Source organism: Bufo gargarizans, chromosome 6 (genome assembly GCF_014858855.1).
Source record: "Bufo gargarizans isolate SCDJY-AF-19 chromosome 6, ASM1485885v1, whole genome shotgun sequence".
Classification (NCBI taxonomy): Eukaryota; Metazoa; Chordata; class Amphibia; order Anura; family Bufonidae; genus Bufo; species Bufo gargarizans.
In genome coordinates this window covers 263324266-263343115 of record NC_058085.1, presented here as the reverse complement: position 1 = coordinate 263343115, position 18850 = coordinate 263324266, and the positions used below count along the sequence as shown (strand labels likewise).

At 46.3% G+C, this 18850-nt stretch overlaps 1 protein-coding gene across 1 annotated transcript in view; it reads right to left on the bottom strand.

The window, feature by feature from the left end:
- DOK5 (docking protein 5) overlaps window positions 1-18850 on the bottom strand; it is a 142252-nt gene that overhangs the window by 28249 nt on the left and 95153 nt on the right. Inside the window, exon 2 of the mRNA XM_044298326.1 lies at window positions 13930-14037. Within this exon, the coding sequence (XP_044154261.1) occupies window positions 13930-14037 (108 nt within the window). The remainder of the gene's footprint in view (window positions 1-13929; window positions 14038-18850) is intronic.

Below are 18850 nucleotides of genomic sequence, written 5' to 3'. Positions count from 1 at the left end.
GCTAGCGACCATCTAGCAACCCATGTCCTCAGCTCTATACACAAAATCCTGGTGACAGGTTCCCTTTAAAGGGGTTTTGTGGGATTTTGATACTGATGACCTAATCCTCAGGATAGGTCATCAGCATCTGATCAGTGGGAGTCTGACTCCCAGGAATTGAAGTGAATGGGACTGAGCGCGATACCAAGCACAGCTGCTATATTATGTACAGCACTGTGCTTGATAAGCTGCAAGAAGGCCATGGTGCTCACAGAAGCGCTGGTGCCTTTTCAAACAGCTGACCGGCGGGCGCCCAGGTGTGTGACCCCCACTGATTAGATACTGACGACCTAACCCGTCATCAGTATAAAGATCCTGGAAAACCCCTTTAAGTGCATGGCAGATTGATCAACTGTGACTTTTTTTTTAAAATCACAAAAATTTAGCAATTTCCACTCCAGTAGGGGAGTGTGACATCTCTTGACATATCTAACAAATTTATCAAACATGCAACATCTTATATATCTGGTGCAAATTGACTATAACATTCCCCTCATCATAAATCTCCTCTAATATTTTCTATACTGCTTTAAGAAGAAGCTAGGTGAAAGACAGAATAGAAAACATTCTCTCTGCTGGGTTCAGGGGCCGCTGACAGTGGCTGAGCTCTCCGAACACCATGTCGGTCTGACATAACCCGGGCAAAATTACTAGCAGCAGTAAATATAGTGCATTAATAATCATCACTAGCCAATCCTTCATAAGCTTTAATTACTGCCTTCTCCACTAATGATTATGGCCGCAAATATCACTTATTTAGCGGGAAGCATACCAAGGCGTGATCATGCATAGCCACTGCACATTGTGTGGGGCATAATTATGCGGCATTAAAGGCTTCTCTTCCTGGGCCTTACACTAATGTGTGATAAATGCGTCCGAAGAGTGCGATGACAAAATCATAGTTGTCACTGTAATTCCCTTGCAAAGGTCCTGACTGCCTCTCATAATGTTAGTGGGCGCGAAGGCGTACGCCGGAGTCCCCACCATGTTGACCTTGAGCATGTTAGGTATTGGAATCCTGTCACTGTTGTCCCCCCCCCCCCCCCCCCCAACTTATGTTTTTTTCGTTATCTGCTCTTATATTTTACAGCTCATCTGAGGTGAATTTTCAGGAAATGGCCGGACTGGAAGGGGGGAGAAAGGGGGGCCCCTAAGGGTAGGCCCACATGACGGGGGGTTTGGTTAGGGAGCCCCAGGGAGATTAGGATTGGGGTAGCAGGGGGTGGGGTGGATGCAGGGGGGGTCGTATTGGTGGGTTTGAGCAGGAGGGGAGGGGCGTAGGGGTTAAATAGAGTAGGGGGAAAGTGGACGGTAGCCATTTTGGTTACCTGAGAAAGCTGGCCAGACCTGTTGCAGTGATGGAGCAGTTGGAAGCGGCGATTCAGGAGTTGCGGGCGGCAGCAGCGGTCCACGGATCTGCATGGGCCCAGGAGCAGGTTCGGTTGTTGCTGAGGGGGGAGGCTGAGGCTCTTGTCCTGCCTCAGCCACCTTTAACACGGCCGCGGCGGGCACGGCCGCCGGCGCGCTTTAGTCCATCATCATCCCCCCCTCGGGCTCAGCGCCGTGTCCGGAGCCCTTCACAGGACCCTTCACGTCGGGCGCCTCCGCGGCCAGCTGCCTCAAGGCCCCGACGTGGAAGGAATCCAATTGGTAGGCGGAGCCCCGGGGGTGGACGGGCCCGGCCATCTCCTTCATCTCGCGGCAGCGGCGGGGGTTCGGGACCAGGTGCGGCGGAGGCCCCCCTAACTCCAGGCAGGGGGGTGCCCGCCCGGCGTGGGAGGAACAGGCTGCAATACGGGGCTGCTGCAATGGATGGAGAAACGAGCAGCAGGCCCTCCGTTCAGTGTGTGAGGGGTAGCTCCGCCCACAGTAGCTCCGCCCACAGTGCCTCAGTTAACCCTAGCGTCCCTGGTCTGAGGCTGGCCAGGGGACAGGCAGAAGGGAGAAGATGCAGCAGGATGGATCCGGATTGCCCTAGAGAGTGCTGCCTTGCTGATGGCCCCAGCTCTGCCAGGAGGCAGAGTGAAGAGGAGAGCTCTGCCCCTCAGGATCCAGTCGCAGACAGACGCATCGTCCCTGGTCCCAGCGTTTCCAGGGGACAGTATGAAGATGGATTGGCGGCGGGATCCGAAGATCTTCCTCAAGGGATGGTTCGTCTGGAGTCAGGAGTCGCGGCTGATGGGGACACAGCACCCAGGCAGCCAGGTGAGATTACTTGGGGACCGTTAGCTCAGGTAGTGCAGAGCATGGGGGTTGGGGGGGGGTAGTGGGCCGCAGGCGGATGTCAGCAGGGGTTTAGGGCAATTGTTGGGGGGTTTGGCGGGATTGATGGCCAGTTGGGGGGGAGCGGGGGGATCCCCTTTACAGGCGTGGGGAGTACAGGGTCCGTCGGGAGGTTTCGGGTTGGGGGGTGAGCCTCGGCGGGCATTACCGGGAGTGGGGGTGTCGGTGCAGACGCAGGCAGGGGCTGAGGCGGAGGAGGAGACAGTGCGGGTGGACGATAAGGCAAAGGGAGAGGTGTATGTTTGCTTCGAGGGGCCTTTGGGGGCTCATTTGAAGGCGGAGGTGCGGGAGCGGATTTGGAAGGGGGAGTATGTAGAGATTTTTTCTTTGCTCCCCCTGGAAAGGTTTAATCTAGATAGGACAAGGAAGGACGAGGGTAAGAAAGAGGAGGAGGAAAAACGACGGTTCAGGTTGATTCCGCGGACGTTTGCTAATTGGTTGCAGGCGTTCGCAATTTTGGCGAGTGTGATTGGGGAAAGGGCGCCGGAGAATTGTTCGGCGCTGTTTTGTTATCTCGATGCTATAGGCGAAGCGTATAGGGTTTACGGGGGGGTTGCCTGGTTGCGTTATGATGAACAATTCCGGCAGAGAAAAGCGGTGCGTCCAGAAATGAGGTGGGATCACAAAGATATTGCCTTATGGCTGAGGGTGACGGCACCTGTTAGATCTGGGCAGCCCTTTCGGGGGGATGGGGGGAGTGGGGGGTCTTCCAGCATGGCGACGGCCTCAGCAAGAGGCTTGTGCTTTGCCTTTAATGAAGGAAACTGTAGATTCGGGGTTAAATGTAAATTTAAACACGAATGCTCAGGTTGTGGGGGGAACCATGGAGCGGCAAGATGCTTTAGGGGCGGGAAGCAGAAAGGGGACGCTAATAGCAAAGGGGGCGACGCCGGTCAGACTGGAAAGGATGGTGCCTTTTCTCGCTAGGTATCCGGATAGGGCCGCGGCGGTATTGCTTGAGGCGGGGTTTGGGGAGGGGTTTAGGATTCCGTTTGTACCAGGGGGGGCAGTGTTGTTAAAAAAGAATTTGCGTTCGGCTAGGGAGCATCCGGAGGTGGTGACAGATAAACTAAATAAGGAAGTGTTGTTGGGTTGTATGGCGGGCCCGTTTCAGGAGCCGCCTTTTGCGGATTTGCGAGTGTCACCGCTGGGAGTGGTCCCTAAGAAGGAGGTGAATAAGTTTCGGCTTATTCATCACCTGTCTTTTCCAAAGGGTTCTTCGGTCAATGATGGTATTGACCCCGCACTTTGTTCGGTGGTATATACGTCATTTGATGCAGCGGTCGGGTGGGTGAAGCGCTTTGGGGCGGGGGCACTCCTAGCTAAGACTGATATTGAAGCAGCGTTTAGGTTACTGCCGGTGCATCCGGATTGTCACCATTTGTTAGGCTGTTTTTGGGAGGGGGGTTTCTTTGTGGACCGATGCTTGCCCATGGGGTGCTCATTGTCATGCGCCTACTTCGAAACGTTCAGTTCGTTTCTGGAATGGACTGTGATAGACTCATCAGGTTGTGCATCTCTGATTCACTATCTGGATGATTTTTTGTGTATAGGCCCCCCGGGTTCGCGGGTGTGTTCCTTGTTGTTGGAAACGTTACGTTCGCTTTTTGATTGGTTTGGGGTTCCGTTGGCGGCGGAAAAAACGGTGGGTCCGGTAACGGTTTTGAGTTTCTTGGGGATTGTGATTGATTCTGAAAAGATGGAGTGTAGACTGCCAGTAGATAAGATAGAGGATTTGAAGGAAAATGTGGAGAATGCCCAGAGGAAGAAGAAGTTGCAGCTACGGGAGCTTCAATCACTGTTAGGGAAACTTAATTTTGCTTGCCGGGTCATGCCTATGGGTAGGGTTTTTTGTAGACGACTGGCTGGGGCGACAGCAGGTGTGGTTTCGCCTCGTCACTACATTCGGCTAGGGAAGGAATTGCGGGCGGACTTAAAGGTGTGGGTGTCATTTCTGGAAAAGTATAACGGTCGCTCGTTATTTATGGGGGAGGTAATGGACTCGTTGGCGTTGGCGGTGGGGGGTCCTTGGAGTTGGTTACGGTGGAGCTGGAGGACATTGGGAGGGCCCCCACGGTTGGGGCTGGACTCCCATGGTGGCCCAGCTGTTGAGGGGGGGGCCATTCTGTGGTGCTTCCGAGCTGGGGGTCACGGCTGGAGGCAAAATGGCTCACCCCGGGTCAGCAGCTGGGGGGTTTTGGGGCTCCAAGGACCTCCCCCGTTAGGAGGAGTCATTGTTGGGAATTTTCATGGTTTATGTTATGTTGTATTTATATTAATAAACGGCTGCTGTGGCCAATATATTCCAACAGGTGTCTGAGTCTTTTTGGGGATGGTTGGGTATATTGGTATATGTTGTGGGCTGAACAGGTGAGAACAGGTGGTGGTAGTAGGGGCGAACAAAATATAACCAATACCCCCGTCATGAACAATTCTGGTTGGTGTTTCGTTGCCTACTTATTGCTGAGGTACCTGTATTCTGCCCTGGTGGTGATTGGTCAGTCAAGCTCCAGTAGAGGGAATTTGGAGTATTTATACAGGTGGTCAGCGGGTCCGGAACTTGTCCGTCGCTGAGCCCTGAAAGAAGAAGATGCCGTGTGAAGATACAGTGGATTGCCGGTGTAGCAGCAAAAGAGCTTTTAGCAGCTCCGGCATTGCTGGGCAGAAGGTGGAGCGACGACAGTAGCGGCGCTGATGTTTGAAGCAGCGGCGGTGGATATCGCAGGAGACTGGAGCAGTGGAAGTGGAGTCCAGGGCGGTACAGGGCAGAAGAGCCAAAGTGTTCTGCCAGTGGTGTCGGGGAGGGAGAACGAGAAATGATGCCGGCGGAGCAGTAAAGAAAAAGAACTACTGACTGGCCGGATGGAAGATCTCCTAAAGAAACTAATCGTGCGCACCAAATCAAAAGGAGGAGAGGCATGGCTGTGTTGCTGCTTTGAGGACAGCACGTTGGCTCACGTGACGACGCATAGTGGTGTAACGTCATTGAGGGAGAGACAGCAACTGCAGTAGGGAGCGCTTCCCATAGCGCTGAAGAGCCAAGCCGGGCCTCGAAGAGGATAAAGAGGCTGAGAAGAACCCCTTCAGAAGTGGTGAACAGAAGAAGCGGCAGCAGGCGCTCCTCCCCTGGACGGGCTGGATTGCGGTCTGGGGTTTTCAGTAGAGTGCCACAGCCGGCTTCCAGCACAGCCATCGTGGACCCAGTACAAGATTTAGGTGAGGAGACATGTGGGCAGAATGCTACTTTGCCCACCAATATAGGGAATATTAATAGTAATCTTCTGCTTAGCTAAGCTAAGCTATTCTCTGAATGGGCTACAGCTTTGGTGCCCACACAGGTTAATCAGCCTGCAGCAGTGTTGTGTGATTTACTAGCTGCTGCAGTGGTTGATCATCAGCAGAGTAAGGGTACTTTCACACTTGCGTTGTTGGATTCCGGCAGGCAGTTCCGAAAAGTTTAACACAAGTGTGAAAGTACCCTAAATTAACAGCAGATAACAGAGTTGGGGTATCTGAAACCTGCCTAAAGGAGTCTATGACCTGTGAAGGTTCTCCTTTGGGGTTTTATTTATTGCAAATTGTGAAAGAAAAGATTTGGAGGAAGGAGTATGTAGATATTTTATCTCTATTTCCTTCCGCCAAAGAGTCATTTGAAAATGAAAAGAAGGTTTAAATAAAGAGGATAGGAAAAGGTTTGCGCCACGGTCTTTTAATAACTGGCTGCAGGGCTTTTGCATTTATTCCTCGGTTTTCTGTACAAAACATCTGCAGCTTTGTGTTGGTTTGTTCCAGCATATGCATTCCATAAGGCTCCATTCACACGTCCGCAATTTCGTTCCGCATTTTGCGGAACGAAATTGCGGACCCATTCATTTCGGACCCATTCATTTCACTTCCCCCAATTGCGGACCCAATTGCGGACCCATTCATTTCACTTCCGGGTCCGCACTTCCGTTACGCAAGAAAATAGAACATGTCCTATTCTTGTCCGCAATTGCGGACAAGAACAGGCATATTCTATTAGTACCGGCAATGTGCGGTCCGCAAATTGCCGCTTTCCGTGTTTTGCGGATCCGCTGCTCCGTGGTTCCGCAAAACACGTTGCGGACGTGTGAATGGAGCCTTATAGAGGCATACCGGAATTTTGGTGGCCTTACATGGTTTTCATATTATAAACCTTCCGCCAGAGGTTGGCGGTGCACAGCAATTTAAATTGGGGATCTAAAGATGTTGGCCTTTGGCTTAGCCTGATGTTGTCACAGCGAATGGGTTTCCAGGCTAAACCAAGTAATTCATTGGTGTCTGGCCCTAATATTGAAAAAGGAGTTTGTTTTGCATATAATGAATCAGCCTGTAAATGGCTGAGTAATTGTAGATACCGCCATGAGTGTTCTTTTTGTGCTGGTCCGCATCCTATGTTTCGATGCTTTAAAAAATCAAATCAAACAACCTTGCAAATCCAAAACAGTGGAGATTTTATTAAAAGCTCAGACGCCAGTGAAATGGGAAAAAATGTTGCCATGGCTAGAATTGTTTTCAGACCGTCTGAAGGCGGAAATAATTCATAGCGGATTTTCTTGTGGGTTTTATGTTCCCAGGTTTACAGGTAAAGGTCGTATAATCTTTGATAATTTGCCAGTTAGACGGCATATGGATATAGTTGAGCAAAAGATTGTTAAAGAATTAAAAGAAGGTAGGATTGCTGGCCCATTTAATGTCCCACCTTTTTCTGATTTTAGGATATCACCTTTAGGGCTCGTTCACATGAACATGTTAAGCCCGTGCCCGTGCTATGGACCGCAAATTACGGTCCGCAATGCACGGGCACCGTACGTGGGGCAGGTGCATAGGGATCGCAGACCCATTCACTTGAATGGGTCCGTGATCCCTCCGTTCCGCAAAAAGATAGAGCAAGTTCTCTTTTTGCGGGGCAGAAGCACGGAACGGAACCCCAGAAAGCACTCCGTAGTACTTCTGTAGTGTTCCGTTCCATTCTTCCGTTCCACACCGTTCCACATATCTGGATTTGTGGACCCATTGAAATTAATGGGTCCGCATCCGTGATGCGGAATGGCCACGGAATGGTGCCCGTGTATTGCGGATCTGCAAGTGCGGTCCGCAATACGGCAACGGGCATCACACGTTCGTGTGAACGAGCCCTTAGGCTTAGTTCCTAAAAAGGATCCTAATGAGTTTAGATTAATACATCACCTATCTTATCCGTTAAAGGAATCACTTAATGATACGTTGGATAAAGAAATGGCATCAGTATCTTATACATCTTTTGATGATGCTGTTGCTTTATTGCATTCTTTTGGGAAAGGGTGTTTTATGGCAAAGGCAGATATTAAGGCTGTTTTTGCGTTTATTACCAGTACATCCTGAGGGATTTAATTCTTTGGGTTTTCATTTTAATGGTCAATTTTTATTTGATAAATGTCTTCCGGTGGGATTTTCCTGGTCTTGCTTCTATTTTGAGACTTTTTCTTCTTTTTTGCATTGGGTTGTTACAAAAGAGTTAGGCTTAGCCTGTGTTTTGCATTATTTAGATGACTTTTTGTTTGTTGGTTCTTTGGTTCATTGTTTGCGTTTATTGGAAGTTTCATGCAGATGTGTCAGTATTTTGGTGTGCTGTTGGCTCAAGAAAACATCAACATGGAGTTCAGGATTCCTATTGAAAAAGTGGAGAAGTCACTTTTAGCAATTAGGAAAATGTGTTCAGCAAAGAAAACTCAGTTGAGAGAGTTACAAAGTTTATTGGGCTTATTGGCGTTTGCATCAAGAATCATACCGGTTGGTCGTTTTTTTTTTTTCTAGAAGGTTATAATATTCACGGCAATTAAAGGGTTAAAATCTCCACACGCACATATCAGAATTATAAAAGAAAAATGAGGAATTGGAGGGCACTCTCTTATCTGGTGTTTTATCTGGAAAAATACTGTATGTCTAAAAGTATATAGGAACATGTATATACGACACAAATTGATCCCATAAAATAGTAAAATCCATGAACCATGTATAAAAAGTTAAAACCAACAGCGTCAATAATCCATCTCTCTATATCCTTATTATTAAGGCCTGCTATAATGTAGTTGCCCCTGGCAAATTTAGCATTTGTGATCACCGCTCCTTTTACTGAACAGTCATTAGTTATCAACACTTGGTAAGTATTAGAGAGAGATTAGGTAGATGGTTATACTTGTGTATATCCGGGGAGCTCTGAGTTTGGAGAGTAGATAGACCGAGGTGCCTTTGATGTATGCGCTTGCCTCGCCAGTTTCGGCGTCACACGTGTTCTCTCGGGATGCCGGCCCCCTCTACTCTCTGCAGCGCCCCATGCAGAGAGTTCGGCAAACCCAGCCGAACTGCCGGCTGTTAGTCACAGCGAAGGGGCAGGAAAGGGGGCGTGGTTATCTTGACTTGAAGCAAGGAGGCCGCTGCTCCCTTGACTTCAAGCATAACTAGAGAAGAGCGCCGGCAGAGGATAAAAGAACGTTTTACGCCTTCAGGAAGAAAATTCGTCGGAAACACGCTGCTGGCTTCTGTCAGGTACTGCTGATGGCTTGGGATGGTTTTTGGAGGAGACAGGTTCCCTTTAAATATATTCCAAGTAAGGACAATGATATAGCTGATTCTCTTTCCTGGTCACGGTGGGAAAGATTCTTTTCTCTAGTGCCACAAGTGGAGAGAGTGGGAATTCCATGTTTGGAACAGGTTTGGAATCTTATCTGGGTTTGATCAACATGTTCATTCTGAAGTATTTAGCTCCTCGAACGTGGGATGGAGATTCAGTGGCATGGAAGAGGTGGTATCCATTTTGTCCTGTCAGGAATGTATCTTGTTTTCTATTTGATTTAATTTTTTTTTTCAATTTTTAGGTTCCTTTTTAGAAGAAGGGTTGGGCCAAGGATGCTTAACCCGCGGCCCTCCAGCTGTTGCAAAACTGCAATTCCCAGCATTCCCTAATAGCTGTAGGCTGTCCAAGCATACTGGAAGTTGTAGTTTTAGAACAGCTGGAGGGCTGCAGGTTGGGCATCCCTGGGTTGGGCTATTCGGCCTTCCATAAAGTTGTTTCAGGTGTTTCCTTCTTTTTCAAATTGGCAGGTATCAGTCTTTTTCTAATCAATTTGTGGTGAAGCAGTTTCTTAAAGGTGTTAGGAGGTCTCTTAGATGGGCTGATGTGAGACGGCCAATTACATTTGATTTGTTGGGTAGCATAGTGTCAGTACTAAAGTTTTGCACTTTTTCGGTTTATGAGATTTTATTTAAAGCAGCATTTGTAATAGCATTCTTTGGAACATTTCGGATAGTGGAGTCAGCAGCAGCTAACAAGCGAACAATGGCACTGTTGAGGTTTGAGGATGTTAAATTGAACAGTAATGTGGTATTGTTTTTAATTAGAAAATCAAAACCGTATCAATTGGCGAAAGGGTCGTGGATTAAGTTAGAGGCATTAGAAGGATCTCCTTTGTGTCCAAGTTAGGACAATGAAGGAATTTTTTGAAGTTAGACCTAATTCATGAAGATGGTTCAGAAGTATCAGTTTACTAATTCAATGCAATATTGAAGAAATGTTTATTATCTTTGAATTTGTGTACTGAACAATATTTGTCTCATTCTTCTTGCATTGGAGCAGCCACAGTGGCTGCCAATTTGGGATTGAATTATGCAGTAATTAAAAAAATTGGACGTTGGTAATCTAATAGACATAAATTATATGTTCGGCCTAATTTAATATTGTGATTTAAATTGATTTCTTTTAGGTTCAAAGCAATTGATCCTTTGGATTCTGGGTCATTATTTCATTTTTTGGGCTGAAAGAAGGGCTGCTGAACGGAATTATGCACAAAAAACGTGTATCGGTTCGTTATTTGTTTCAATATATTGGTTGGGTTTTAGGGGTTTAAGATGGAAGCAAATCATTCCAATCTTGAGAGGTGAGCTACAATCATTACCCCATGCTGGGTGTTTTTATTATACATGCTGGGAAAAATGATTTAGGTAAAATTAGAACCTTAGATTTGTTGAATCAAATAAAGGTAGACTTGAGTTATATACGGGTACATTCATTTTGGGCCTACAGTTACATACATTTTTTCAGAAATCATTCCACGCTTTATTTGGAAAGGTGACCAGTTTAGTTTTATTAATAGGATTAGAAAAAGAGTTAATAGAACTTTGGAAAAATACCTCCCAAGTTTGAATGGTTGGAGTTTTAGACATACGGAGTTGGAGGCTTTTATTTTAGGCCTTTAGGTCTCCTGCACACGAATGTAGGCGACCTGTTGCCGTATTGCAGACAGCATTTGCGTATCCGCAATACACGGGTGCCGTTCCTTGGGCATTCCGCATCACGGATGCGGACCCATTCACTTCAATGGGTCCGCAAATCCGGAGATGCGGAATGGTGCAGGACGGAAGCACAGATCGGAACCCTACGGGAGCACTACAGAGTTACTACTATAACGCTTCCGCCCAGTAGTGAGCCCGGTGACATCACTGGCACTGATGGGCAGGCTTTAGCACTGCCCTAGCCTGTAAAACAGCTAGGGCAGTGCTAAAACCCACCCATCAGAGCTGGTGACATCACCGAACACACTGCTGGGCGGAAGCCTCCGCCTGGCAGCCCATAGGAGAGCCCAAACTGCTCTGATGCTCATGTCAGGGGGGCTGCCTGGGTGAAATTATGGGCGTGTACAGGTTCAGCTCTTATCCCGGACAACCCCTTTAAATACAAAGTCCCCAAGCATACTGACAATGCTTGGGGATACACCCTTCATGTTCATAGCACTGACTCTATATATGGACACAGCCATATAGGCGTTAGAGCACGGACTCCCAAGGAGTCACAGCAGGGACTCCTAAGCTGGGAACAAGTCCCAAGATGTTCAGCATGGCTACTTACAGGATCAGGGCCCTGGGCAATTGCCCAGTTCGCCCCCCCTAACGCCGGCCCTGAGAACAGAACTAGTATAATACTGCCTCATATGTACAACTACTGTAGTAATGTCCACTATGTACAAGAATATAACTATTATGATATTCCACTATATAAAACAATATAATTACTAGAATACTATCCTCTTCTATAATACTACCCTTATGTATAAAAATACATATACCATAATACTGCTCCCAATAGGAATATAACTAATATAATACTGGCCCCTTTGTACAAGAACATAACCGCTATAATCCACCTTCTATATACAATAATATAACTAATTATACTTCCTCCTATGTACAGGAATCTAGCTACTATAAAACTGCCCTTATACACAACAATACAAACTACTATAGCAATTATACAGTATATACTGGGGGCACAATGGGGAGCGAATATATATACTGGGGGCATTATTTATACTAGGGGCACTATGGGGAGCAAATATAGATACTGGGAGCACTAACAGGGGCATTATTTATACTGGGGGTCACTAAGGGGTATTATTTATACTGAGGGGAACTATAGGGGTATTATTTTTACTGGGGGCACCATGGGGTCCATTTGATGTCCCCATGGGGCATCAACTACAATACTGACCCCCTATGTGCAAGGCTATAACTACTATAATACTGCCTCCTATGTCCAAGAATATACTTACCATAACCTAAATACAAGAATATAACGACTCTAATACTGCCATTAACCACTTCAGCCCCGCTAGCTGAAACCCCCTTCATGACCAGAGCACTTTTTACACTTCTGCACTACACTACTTTCACCGTTTATCGCTCGGTCATGCAACTTACCACCCAAATGAATTTTACCTCCTTTTCTTCTCACTAATAGAGCTTTCATTTGGTGGTATTTCATTGCTGCTGACATTTTTACTTTTTTTGTTATTAATGGAAATGTAACGATTTTTTTGCAAAAAAATGACATTTTTCACTTTCAGCTGTAAAAGTTTGCAAAAAAAAACGACATCCATATATAAATTTTTCGCTAAATTTATATTTCTACATGTCTTTGATAAAAAAAAAAATGTTTGGGCAAAAAAAAAAAATGGTTTGGGTAAAAGTTATAGCGTTTACAAACTATGGTACAAAAATGTGAATTTCCACTTTTTGAAGCAGCTCTGACTTTCTCAGCACCTGTCATGATTCCTGAGGTTCTACAATGCCCAAACAGTAGAAAAACCCCACAAATGACCCCATTTCGGAAAGTAGACACCCTAAGGTATTCGCTGATGGGCATAGTGAGTTCATAGAACTTTTTATTTTTTGTCACAAGTTAGCGGAAAATGATGATGATTTTTTATTTTTATTTTTTTCTTACAAAGTCTCATATTCCACTAACTTGCGACAAAAAATAAAAAATTCTAGGAACTCGCCATGCCCCTCACAGAATACCTTGGGGTGTCTTCTTTCCAAAATGGGGTCACTTGTGGCGTAGTTATACTGCCCTGGCAATTTAGGGGCCCAAATGTGTGAGAAGAACTTTGCAATCAAAATGTGTAAAAAATGACCGGTGAAATCCGAAAGGTGCACTTTGGAATATATGCCCCTTTGCCCACCTTGGCAGCAAAAAAGTGTGACACATCTGGTATCGCCGTACTCAGGAGAAGTTGGGGAATGTGTTTTGGGGTGTCATTTTACATATACCCATGCTGGGTGAGAGAAATATCTTGGCAAAAGACAACTTTTCCAATTTTTTTATACAAAGTTGGCATTTGACCAAGATATTTTTCTCACCCAGCATGGGTATATGTAAAATGACACCCCAAAACACATTCCCCAACTTCTCCTGAGTACGGCGATACCAGATGTGTCACACTTTTTTGGGCTCCATTCAGACGTCCGCATGTGTTTTGCGGATCCGATCCATGTATCCATGGATCCGTAAAAATCATACGGACGTCTGAATGGAGCCTTACAGGGGGGTGATCAATGACAGGGGGTGATCAATGACAGGGGGTGATCAGGGAATCTATATGGGTGATCACCCGCCTGTCATTGATCACCCCCCTGTAAGGCTCCATTCAGACGTCCGCATGTGTTTTGCGGATCCGATCCATGTATCCGTGGATCCGTAAAAATCATACGGACGTCTGAACGGAGCCTGACAGGGGGGTGATCAATGACAGGGGGGTGATCAATGACAGGGGGGTGATCAGGGAGTTTATATGGGGTGATCATGGGTTCATAAAGGGTTAATAAGTGACGGGGGGGTGTAGTGTAGTGTTTGGTGCGACTTTACTGACCTACCTGTGTCCTCTGGTGGTCGATCCTAACAAAAGGGACCACCAGAGGACCAGGTAGGAGGTATATTAGACGCTGTTATCAAAACAGCGTCTAATATACCTGTTAGGGGTTAAAAAATTCGGATCTCCAGCCTGCCAGCGAGCGATCGCCGCTGGCATGCTGGAGATCCACTTGCTTACCTTCCGTTCCTGTGAGCGCGCGCGCCTGTGTGCGCGCGTTCACAGGAAATCTCGGCTCTCGCGGGAGGACGCGTATATGCGTCCACCCAGAAGAGCAGGGACGCCGGCAGGACGCAATCCTGCGTACGGCGGTCCTGGAGTGGTTAAGTACAATAATATGCTATACTATTTCCCAGTGTGCAAACAAACATGGACCTGTTGTCTCTGCTTCATCCATATCTACCTTATGGTAACATCTGAAGTACGCAGCTCGCTCGTCGGAAAACTTCTCCAGCCGCTTTGGACCTTTACTGGAAGCTTTCTTGAATACTAACCAACACCTCTGATAAATCTGCAGGCAGAAAAGCAGAAAACGGTCACAGACTGAAAAATAGAGAAACTATAGAATTAGTACAAGTACTGAGAATTATGTCCAACGAGATGATGCTGTCACCACCAGTACCTACACAACAGAAACTTAGAGACAATTAAATCATAGAAAACAATGGTACTGTGCAGTTTTGTATACACAGTGTCAGCAGTTTTATTGTAGTGATGTTGTGTTCTCAGATGGCGCCATGCTAAATCAAGTGTGAGCCACCCGCACCATGGTACATTCTCTATGGGTTCTCATCTCCCTAATGGGGGAGATTTTCACTAGCTGCTCTGGGAAATCTCCATTAGACTATAATGGACGCTGATGAACGTTCTACATTCTGCATTGATGTAACTGTCACTTTAAATGTTGGTCGAATTCCAGGACGTAGCAATTTCTGCATTAAACTCATTATGATCCATGAGTAATTCAGTTGAATTAATGAACTGCTGTGTCCGAGCTGTGGGGGATATCGAACCGTATACGGGTCACGTAACCTTTAATGCTCCAAGTGGATTACACCGCTAGTGACAATCAATATTAGCGACCCGGGTGCGTCCGCTGCATCCTTGGCTCTGGGTCTCTTGGTGCACACTTTGCCACGCAGGATTACCACACAGTTTATGTCTCAATAAAATGATTCGCTCTGGTCTTCTGTCTTACAGGAATGTCATAAATCGAGTTGCGGGCGAAGGGTGCGAAAACTACACCAGGGCCACAAACCAAATGGTGATGACATCACACAGTGAGATATGTGATAGAATAATACATTTAGACATGTAATAATTACAGAAATATATAAAGACAGCTCTGGATGTGACTAATATAAGATATGGCGTGTGAATGCAGCTTTAGATGTGACTGGAGTATAAAGCTTGTCATAAGGGTAAGAAAAAGCTGCTCTGCTCCCAACAACTAGGTCAGAATGGCCTATATAGCAGATCATTTATTGAAACAACCGCCCAGCTTCTCTCAATCCAATGATGCACCTTCAAAATGTATTAACTAAGTAAAATGCCTTTGAGCAGTCAATGATCTCTCACCAAGAGGTACCCTACCCAAAAGTAGCTTCTGAGAGATATTTTATAGGGCAGTGGGGGATGCCCTTTTACGCCAAGATCCAGTGTCTAATCAGACCAGACCTGTAAAATAATTTACATATCTTCTTGAGACATAACTGCATGCTGATGTCTATCTGGGTGTGTCATTTTTTCTTCTTCAATGAGTGTAGTAATAAGGATAGGGCAGGAATCTGTCCCAAGTGAAAGCATACTTCCCAGCATATCAGCCCCAACCCAGCCCAATGAAGAACAACCACAAAACCTGTTTTGCATACTCTCCACCCCTTTAATGTTATTTTCTTGGGACAACTGCAAAAAAATGGGTGAGGTGATTGGGAGGAATGGGTAAATATACACTGCTGGTTAACCTGCTTGTTGATGGTTTCCGTGTAGCTCTTCTTCTGTTCTGAAGGTTAGTTAATTTACTCAAACTAGCCCCCTTTCTGACCACTTTTTTTTATTTCTTTAACACATATGGCCTCGAAAGCTGTAAGGCCCCTTTCACACGGGCGAGTTTTCCGTGCGGGTGCGATCCGTGCGGCGAACGTATGGCACCCGCACTAAATCCTGACCCATTCATTTCTATGGGGCTGTGCACATGAGCGTTGTTTTTAACGCATCACTTGTGCGTTCAGTTGAAGTCGCAGCATGCTCTATATTGTCCGATTTCGACGTGACGCAGGCCCCATAGAAATGAATGGGGTGTGTGAAAATCGGATGGCATCCGCAAGCAAGTACGGATGCCATGCGATTTTCACGCACGGTTGCTAGGAGACGATCGGGATGGAGACCCGATCATTATTATTTTCCCTTATAACATGGTTATAAGGGAAAATAATAGCATTCTGAATACAGAATGCATAGCAAACCAGCGCTAGAGGGGTTAAAAAAAAAAAATATTTTAACTCACCTTAGTCCACTTGATCGCGAAGCTGGCATCTCCTTGTGTCTCCTCTGCGCTGAGCGGCTGAACAGGACCTGGGCTGAGCTGCTCCATTAAATATCGCTTAAGGACCTTCGATGACGTCACTCCAGTCATCACATGGTCTTTTACCATGGTGAATCACCATGGTAAAAGATCATGTGACGTACCATGTGATGACCGGAGTGACGTCATCGAAGGTCCTTAACCCGTATTTAATGGAGCAGCTCAGCCCAGGTCCTGTTCAGCCGCTCAGCGCAGAGGAGACACAAGGAGATGCCATCTTCGCGATCAAGTGGACTAAGGTGAGTTAAATTTTTTTTTATTTTTTTTTAACCCCTCTAGCGCTGGTTTGCTATGCATTCTGTATTCAGAATGCTATTATTTTCCCTTATAACCATGTTATAAGGGAAAATAATACAATCTTCAGAACATCAATCCCAAGCCCGAACTTCTATGAAGAAGTTCGGGTTTGGGTACCAAACATGCGCGATTTTTCTCACGCGAGTGCAACGCATGACAATGTTTTGCACTCGCGCGGGAAAATCGCGCATTTTCCCGCGCAAGTGCAAAACATTGTCATGCGTTGCACTCGCGTGAGAAAAATCGCGCATGTTTGGTACCCAAACCCGAACTTCTTCACAGAAGTTCGGGCTTGGGATTGATGTTCTGAAGATTGTATTATTTTCCCTTATAACATGGTTATAAGGGAAAATAATAGCATTCTGAATACAGAATGCAAAGTAAAACAGCGCTAGAGGGGTTAAAAAAATGTAAAAAAAAATTTAACTCACCTTAGTCCACTTGATCGCGAAGCCGGCATCTCCTTGTGTCTCCTCTGCGCTGAACAGGACCTGGGGTGAGCTGCTGCATTAAATACCGGTTAATGACCTTTGATGACGTCACTCCGGTCATCACATGGTACGTCACATGATCTTTTACCATGGTGATTCACCATGGTAAAAGACCATGTGATGACCGGAGTGACGTCATCAAAGGTCCTTAAACCGGTATTTAATGCAGCAGCTCACCCCAGGTCCTGTTCAGCGCAGAGGAGACACAAGGAGATGCCGGCTTTGCGATCAAGTGGACTAAGGTGAGTTAAAAAAATTTTTTTATTTTTTTAACCCCACTGTTTTACGCTGTTTTACTTTGCATTCTGTATTCAGAATGCTATTATTTTCCCTTATAACCATGTTATAAGGGAAAATAATAAGGATCGGGTCTCCATCCCGATCGTCTCCTAGCAACCGTGCATGAAAATCGCACCGCATCCGTACTTGATTGCGGATGCTATGCGATTTTCACGCTTCCCATTCACTTCTATGGGGCCTGCGTCGCGTAAAAATCGGACAATATAGAGCATGCTGCGATTTTCACTCAACGCACAAGTGATGCGTGAAAATCACCGCTCATGTGCACAGCCCCATAGAAATGAATGGGTCAGGATTCAGTGCGGGTGCAATACATTCACCGCACGCATCGCACCTGCACGGAAAACTCGCCCGTGTGAAAGGGGCCTAACTGTTTTCATTCAGTTATAGAAACTATTTTTTTGTGTCTTTTTTATGGTACATAAGGCTTTATTTTGATGTCATTTTCATTATAGCATTTTTTTTTGTAAAAAAGAAAAAAATAGTATTTTCAAGTTTTTTTTTTCAAATTTCTTTTAGTAGCATAAAATGTAATTAACCACCTAGCGTATTTTTCGCTGTATAAGACGCATCGGCGTATAAGACGCACCTAGGTTTTTGGGGAGGAAAATAAGAAAAAAAATATTTTTAACCAAAAGGTGTGCTGTGTCTTTGGAACTAATGGTGGTCTGTGGATGGCACTATTACTGGGGATCTGTGGATGACGGACACTGTTATGGGGTGATCTGTGGATGACGGACACTGTTATGGGGGGATCTGTGGATGACGGACACTGTTATGGGGGGATCTGTGGATGACGGACACTGTTATTGGGGGAACTGTGGATGACGGACACTTATGGGGGGATCTGTGGCTTGCACTGTTACAGGGGGGGGAATCTGTGGATGGCACTGTTATACATGTGTCATCCACAGACCCTCCCAGCCCATAACTGTGCCATCCACAGATCCCTCGCCGCTCCAGTATACTAATATAATATGTCTTATTCAATTAATAGTTATTAAATATGCCTCTTTATTCCTAATAGTACCTTAAATCCTAAGCGTTTCAGTACAATGCCGGCAGGCCAGGCGGCCGGCGCGGCGCGTCTCTCACTGACGTCACTTGCCTGCGCCGCCTGCTTCATTGATAAAGTAGGCGGCGCAGGCACGTGACATCAGGGAGTTACGCTGCCGCCCGCCCGGCCTGCATACTACTGAAGCGCTAAGGATTTAAGGTACTATTAGGCATAAAGGGGCATATTTAATAACCATTAATTGAATATGACATATTATATTAGTATAGCGGCGGGGTGGGGCTATAGTACAGTGACTGCACCGCCCCGCCGCTATTGCCGGCCCCAGCTCCTCCTCCCAGTCCCTCCCCGAGTCCCCGCTCGCTTTACATCGCAGCTTGCGATGTAAAATTGACAGCATTCGCCGTATAAGACGCAGGGGCATTTTCCCCCCATTTTGGGGGGAGAAAAAGTGCGTCTTATACGGCGAAAAATACGGTAACTGTTCTTGGGAACTCAGCTCGGGCTGTGGGAAAAGCACTTAACTGTTCTGTCCGAGTTGAGCTCGGACAGAGGTGGAGGGGAGAGGCCTTCTTTAGTTGCTGATCTCTTATGAATGGTGGCAGCTAGAAACATGCAACTGGTCTTGTTTAAAAGA